Consider the following 7719-nt stretch of genomic DNA (forward strand, 5'->3'; position numbering starts at 1 on the left):
CAAGACTTAGTTAGAATTTCATCAAAGGTCATTCATTGCTCTTACATTCTTAGTATTAGAAATAGATCCCGTTTCAACCTTTCTCCTTTTTCCTTTTTTTCAAAATCAACGGCCAGTAAAATCTCACGTTCCAGTGATATCCAAAGCAAATAAGACGCTCAGGCAATCGAAAGTAAGTCCCCTTGTGATTCCAGCAAAATCACATCGTACCGCGAAGAGCTTATCCACACGTAGAGAACCTACATACCTGAACCTTGGAGTTACTCCGACTGATCCTTCGGCGAGATCTTCAGCAGTCGGGAAACTTTGTTCAAGAGAGGATAAGGTACCTTTAGGTATTTTATTCTGTGTTTGGTCGTGTACAAAAGACACATCAACACAGGCAATTGTATTTTTGGTTTGGAGAAAATGGAAGCAAATCTAGCCATAAATGTCCTTAAAAGAAGGTACCCACCAAATTTTAGAGTATTGGAACATAAAAAACCAGTTCACTGCATATTGTAGCAGAGTTGCAGCAAAATTATGCCTGTTTTTACAAGTTCTCCTAATTAAGCTGCTTAAAGCATTGTTTAGTAAATGCATTTTTTCTTATGCAGTCTCCTGACAAGCAGAGATAGCCATCTGAGTTTGATTGTCTTGCAGAATGAAGTATGAAATGCAGTTCAAAACCTTACAAATTCATGTTAGATCAATTGTCAGAGAGCAGTCTGTTTTGAAACTTCAAACAAGAATCATTTTTAAGATGGCATTGATAATTGTATTTCTGGTTTAGAGAGAATTGCAGCAGATACATCCATTTCTATTTGTAGGTCGGAATTTAAGCAAGAGCATATTGTTACAAACAACATAGAGATATTCTTGGACTCTGGTAAGTTGTCTCAGAAACCCTAAACACTGTTTGATGGATTACAAATATTTTGAATCATTTAAGATTATATTCTTGGTTTGCTTACAATACTAGCAGCCTAAGGCTGTTCTGTCCAACTTAAGAGCACTTGAGAACATCCCAACAACTCTGTGACAGACTATAAATTCTTCCTATAGCCAGCAATTATTTAGGGTTTCCATATTTAACATACCCTTTTAGTTACAATATTGATGGCATAACTTGTAATGTTTTCCTCAGAGTTTGTATGAAAGAGATCTGCAATGAAATTTGGTATTTGTGGGCATCATGGGAAATTGCTTTTAGTGCTCGTTCCAGAAATACAGGCAGTTTAGAAAGCCATCCATTCATGTTTATAATGCATCTCAAAGTAATTTATTCATCTATTCTTATGTGCTTCTTTTTAGGTATGCAGCCCCTGAGCAATATATTATGAGTACACAGACCCCATCTGCACCCCCTGTCCCTGTGGCAGCTGCGCTTTCCCCTGTTCTCTGGCAGGTTTGAGCTCTTCTAATTCCCAGGATAGTCAGATATTGATGTAATGAAAAAAATTAAGCATCTTAGGCATTGTTTCCAAATGATTTGTTTGTGACATCTGTGATAATATCCATGCAGATGAACTTACCAGACAGATTTGATATTTACAGCACAGGTCTTATATATTTGCAAATGGTATTGATATCCATCCTTTACTTTTTTCAAATATGCAATGCAATCTTCTATTTTTATCATGGTTGGAAAAGTGATTGTTTGCCACTCTCTTGTTATTTATGCATTTTAAGCAGCTGGATGGCTGATCTAATATTTTATGATATTGATGCCATTTCTGCAGGCATTATGGTAAGTTATTTGGAAATAACTAATTATTTCAATAAACATGGGTAAATAAGTTAACCACACAGTATGAATTGAAATCTGAAGGTAAAGTTCAGAAATCTAAGATGCCGGTACACCAAGGAAATATTGTCAATCAAGGAATTTTAATACCACATTTTCATTTTATATCCAGTGCCAAAAGATGTTAATAATGCAGACATTGAAGTTCATGATATTGTAGGAGACAACTGTCCGTTCCTTGGTTTTGGTCAGATAGATGGGTTCCCAGTGTGCAAAATTTCAATCTATTTGGAAATTACATGTTGATCAGAAATATTAAATACCTAGATTAATGTTGGCAACTTGGCATCAATGACATGGTAAATTGTACAAGCATCAAATTTCATGTCAAATAGAAAAATAACTTGCTAACCAGATAATGATGGGTAAGATACAGCAACCTTTAGACGCTAAACCTGCAATGTGTAAAGTGTGGTAATAAAAACCTGATTTTCAGATATCTGAAGCATTTTTATCAACTTACATCTATATTAATGTTCAACACGGGTATTGCATACAATATGTAACTGGGAATGTCCCCGAAGAGTTATGTTTCTAATTTAATTAGTAAATTTTCAGTCTTCAACAATTTTCTCTGGTAGTTTTTCTTTGCTTACCAGTTATTTAGTAATACAAGAAATTTCTACCAGAAACTAGGATGTCTACTGACCTATTTCTAAAAATGACACGGTTCAACACTTCAACTATTAATTTTTCTTATAGAAGCCAGTTTTTCTTGACACATTCTATTGGTTTGCAAAGTGATGGAAAGCTGAACATGATGTTTTTGCAGAACCTCTTAACTCTTATCTCTTAACTTAGCAGTGTTGTTCAGGTTTTTTTCCACGATAACTGCTTCATACAGGGAACTTCAATGTTTCATTAGAAGTAGATATTGTAATAGACAATACTAGAGCTTCAAAATGATTGTATCAAGTTTTTGGTTTCTTTATCTGCAAATTATGATGTATCGATCATGATCATCGTTCCACTGCAATATTTTATCTGCGTCTAATTTTTTACCTCTTAGTGTATGATCAGGCATTCCCACCTTTGCGCACTGATAGTAGTCTCATCCAATTCAATCGCCAGCTTAAAAGGTGTGGTTATGACATGGCTGCATGGAGAGAGACAGTAGAAACCCGAGCCAGTCCAGAGCTTCGTCGTGCATTTGATCTTATGGATCTAGATGGTGGCATTGGCTGGGAGCTTCTGTTGTCTATGGTGCGTTTTAAGGGCCGGCAACGGATAAGTGCCAAGGGTGCTCTAGCACATCCATATTTTGTGAGACAAGGTTTATTGGCTCTGTCTTCCATGCAGAGGTTGAGGTTGCAGTTGATTAGGGCTACCGAGCAGGACTATAATGAAGCATATCAGTGGATTACCAGGCTTATGGCAAAATCTGGCACAATGGCTGCAGGTGGCTTCACAGAGGCCAAGTTGCAGGAACTTAGGGTGAATGCTATATCTTATTCTTTCTTTAGCTTTACTTGACTTTTAACATCAGCTCAAAAATTGAATTATTAAGTTAAGATGATGCCCTTATAATCATTAAACTGGAAGCTGTTGTAAAGATACTACTCTAAAGTTGTTGAAATTGTTTTACATCTGATCCTCTCATACACTATCATGGTTATAAAGTTAAATCAATTGTTCGTCATTTTCGTTTGATCCTTAACTTGCTTCATTGTGTCTTGCCAGGAAATTCGTCCAAAAAATAAATCAACAGTTCAGCGTAATGCATTAGCATCTGCTTTACGCTTGCAGCGGAAAATAGTCAAAACTCTAGATGAGAGTATAGATGAAATAAGAAATAACAGAAAGAGCATCTGGTGGAGAAGATGGATTCCAAGGGAGGAATGATCCCATGTAAATTATAGAATGAAGAAAACATGTAATATAATTCCTGACACACTATAATCTTTATGCTGTAATATCAATATTAGATAAATCAAACATTTAATGTCTTTCATATGCACACTCTGTTAGTTTCCGTACTTCTCTTTGATGCTTTTGGTAGGATAACTGACCTCAGCATGTATTATATAGAGGTGCGTCTGGATTAGGTTAGCCAAACCTTGTAAGGTTTGCTCTTGATGATAACCAAAGCTGCCGTCTTCAAAGTGAAATTTCACCGTATGCTTCTGTAGGTATTTTGATGTGAATTCAAAAAAGGATTTACCAAACATGTTGATTAACCAAATTTTTCGCATCCTTGGATATGGATTTTAATGCTTCTTGCTTTTTGTTAATCGCCTCAAGTTAATTGAACATGAATGTAATAATGGCCTCTGTTCTTTGCATCTTTCTCTCTGATTATGCAACTCTGATAGTGAAAGTTGCCAGTTGAAGCTGTTTGCACCCATATGAAACTTTCATATAGTGGCAAAATTGTCAGCTAGACCTTACTCTTTATTTGCAGATATGCTTCAAGTTGTTTTGTTTGACTATGTTATCTCTCATTCGTCTTCTTGCAAATATAATATATAGAAGTTCTCGGCTTGTGCAAAAGGATTGAGAATCAAAGGAGTCTGATTTCATTTTTGGACTCTACAATTATGTCTATTTGGGTTTGTCCAATTATGCAAGCCTTATATCTAGCGTGTGCCATTATTAGAAGTGTGCCAATAATATAGGGTATGTTGACAGATTTTTCATTTCACAATTTGCAAGGTGACTGTTGATTCAAGCATGCCCTATTATGGAAGAGTAAAGTTTGTGTGCAGTTAGAAGTCTTAGAGGCACACTTGTAGGTCTAAACTGAAAAATTAATGAGGTTAAGGTTGATTCCAGTCATAAGTGCACACTTGAAGTGAGGGAGATTGAAATTCAAAATAGAGTAATAGGTGCACACTACACACTTGTTTAGAGAGAATTTGAAGTCAGAAATCCTATTATTAGGCATGCGCCTGAACAAAGGGATTTTGCATGAAAATTGCATTGTTAGGCATGCCTGAGAAATAGTGGCACATGTGAGATGTAAATTCCCTCATTTGAAATAGGTTTAACTGAAATGAATAGAGGCGCACACTTAATAATAGTGGACAAATTTTGTTTTCAGAAGGAAAACATGTGCCCTTGTAGGGCCATGGGGCATCTATTTGTTATAGTGCAGAATATATGTTTTTAAAAGGCTATTCCTAAAGTATGTTACTAGGGTTTGTTGAGAATTTATAGCAGCATTTTATAGGTTTCATTTATTGATAGCAATAATCAAGTGTAAAATTTTAAGCTCAGATTTTTTTGGCTTAAATATTTTTTTAGCAATACTTAAATGCAAAAAATTGTAGATGCATGATTTAATCTTTCAGACATTGTCAACTGAAAACACAATACTTCAAACTTTAATCTTTCAGGCACTCTCAACTTATCTTCACCCTTATTAGTAGTGATGAAACACAGAACAATGAAATGCAATGCACAAGAGAATGCTAGATTTACGTGGAAAACTCAAACAGGGAAAAACCAAGGCGAGAGTCAAATTACAATATGAAATGATTACAAATATATTTAAGGTCCAACTTTTAAGGAAGCACATTGCCACCTAAAAGACTTGCAGGATGAGATGCACTATCCTAGGGCAAGATACAAATGACTTGTAGGCTAAAGGTCACGGCTCGAGGGCAAGGTACAGAGACTTGATGAGAAGATTCACTATCTCCTAGCAAGGTAAATGAACATCTGACTATCTAAATCATTAAGATAAAGTTTTCTCCAAATTTGAAGCAGTCCTTAACTTTTGTCACAAGCTACCAACTCCAATAGCAGTCACCATACTTTCACTGTTTTAGTATCACCAACTTTTGCAAATGATATGATCATGAAAGCACTCACACATATTACGACATCTTGCACTTCAATTCATCATCCTCTCATTCCACACACTATCACACTGATTTGATCTTCTATATATGCCATCTTCTTCATTGCAAACATCAGTTGGGTCAGCCAGAATAGGGGACAACCATATGTCCTATCAAGTTGGCCACTGAACACAATTCATGGTGAATGAGGTCCAATCTAGGAGATAGAGAATACCTAAAACATCCTATTACATTTATCTAAATAGTTCCAAACAACACACACACTAATGCACATCATCTTAGGTTGACAACAAGGTAAAGTGTAGATAAAAAATGTAGCATATAACCAATTGACCCAGAAACATTGATCCAAATGAATTAACTCAAAGTGGATCCCTACATGCCAAAAGTAGGACTCAAATACAACTCAACACACTCTTAAAAGGCGACATGTATCATAAATATCTTAGCATGAGTTGGAAATCAATCCTTTGTCAGCCAAACATCCACAGTTACCCAAATAGACAACATTAGACACAATGCAGCACCAAATTGGTCATTAAACACCATGTAGAGCACATAAGGACATTCTTGAAACATCCAACATCATTCCCAAATACTTCTTTCTCACTATCATCTATACATGTTGGTGCAACACAAATAGATACAAAACATTTCATCGCCAGACTGCTAGGAAACAATCCCCGAATAGAACATCAATAAACCTTCTTGTAGAACACATCAACACTTGAAATTGGAATTGAGACAACACACAAACCTTACAAGCATGTCCATCAAGTTGCAACACCTGAAATCAATGCAGAGAAATTCAGAGCACTTTTCAAACCAATCAAACCTATTTTTGACAAACAGCCAGACAACAAGCAAACATCCATCACCAACCACTTCAGTTGCAACACCAAGGACCAAAAAAGATAACAGTGCAATGTCCACATAACATAAACATTATATCCGAATCTGCAAAACCAAATTCCCAAATACAAAGGAATGTGAAGCATTCTTCTAGCTAGACATTGAATACTCTTTCTAGCATATCACATCCTCTTCTAGCTAGACATTGAATACTCTTTCTAGCATATCACATCCTCCCGTACTGTAAGCATTCTAATAACATTGTTTGATAAACCAAGATCATCAAAACTATTAAAGAACGTCTTGCATCAAGTAATATCATTATCATTAAGCTTCATACTATCAACCATATCATCAACATATGGCACTGATCATAGTCAACAAACATTGAAATGGAGAACATTCTTGACGTAGAACCATTGCAACCATACTTTGACAAGCCTCAACTGTTACCAACAATCTCCACATCACTAACAACATGCAATCCATATGACTTCATCATTGTTCTGCAAATCAAGAGCATCTTCATTATGCCATTATACATAATTATCAACATGCTTTAACTGAGTGTAGACATCAGACACCAATAAGGTGGACATCCACAACACCTAGCTATTGCAATCATTCCTTATCGATCTTCAACATACCATACCACCACACTCATACATGATACCATAGGATACCAAGTATAGAAATCAACACCAAAGAGGGTGGACGTCCATAACAAGAAACATCTTTACATAATTGCACAGAATATTCGGATCTTCAACAACCTTTTGCACATTTATCTCAAAGACATCACCTTGTCAATACCTAAACTATCAATTTCTTGTAATCACACAAACTTTAACAACATCCTCAACACAAACAAGCAAGATATATTTTCATATCAACATATCATCAATGACAACAATTCCAATAGTCTTCATCATAGCCATCTCAACTGCACCATGTGACATCAATGACAACATTGTATTGAAGGTAGACACCAATGGATAGTGGCATAACTAAACTTACAACAATCTCCAATATCTTCCTCAGTACATACTCAACAATCTCTCCACACTTTGACAATCACAACACTAAGCATTAACATAAATGGCAACATCGATTCATCAAGACATCAACCACAAAAAATCTCCTTCAACATACTCCATTATCAATGATAACAACTGTCAATAATATTTCCAACATCCAACTATATCATCTGTCAAACAATGCATAAGCTCAACACCTAGTCATTCTATTTGTCCTTCCAACTACATTCTATATCAATGA

The 7719-nt window shown here is 35.7% G+C and overlaps 1 protein-coding gene across 1 annotated transcript; it reads left to right on the top strand.

Moving 5' to 3' along the window:
- The first annotated feature begins 408 nt into the window (after positions 1 to 408).
- LOC131061080 (serine/threonine-protein kinase STN7, chloroplastic) lies at positions 409 to 4068 on the top strand. Its single transcript, XM_057994588.2, has 6 exons — positions 409 to 446; positions 597 to 648; positions 1193 to 1387; positions 1505 to 1561; positions 2807 to 3220; positions 3467 to 4068. Exons 1-6 carry the CDS (start codon positions 409 to 411, stop codon positions 3626 to 3628), a joined length of 918 nt encoding a protein of 305 aa, XP_057850571.1. The 3' UTR covers positions 3629 to 4068.
- Positions 4069 to 7719: the final 3651 nt, after the last annotated feature.

This window comes from Cryptomeria japonica, chromosome 5, assembly GCF_030272615.1.
Source record: "Cryptomeria japonica chromosome 5, Sugi_1.0, whole genome shotgun sequence".
NCBI lineage: Eukaryota > Viridiplantae > Streptophyta > Pinopsida > Cupressales > Cupressaceae > Cryptomeria > Cryptomeria japonica.

Coding starts and splice junctions, on each gene's coding strand:
- LOC131061080 (XM_057994588.2), top strand. CDS start 409: ATGGAAGCAAATCTAGCCATAAATGTCCTTAAAAGAAG. Junction 649..1,192: donor TGATTGTCTTGCAGAATGAA/GTATGAAATGCA, acceptor AATTGCTTTTAG/TGCTCGTTCCAGAAATACAG. Junction 3,221..3,466: donor CCAAGTTGCAGGAACTTAGG/GTGAATGCTATA, acceptor GTGTCTTGCCAG/GAAATTCGTCCAAAAAATAA.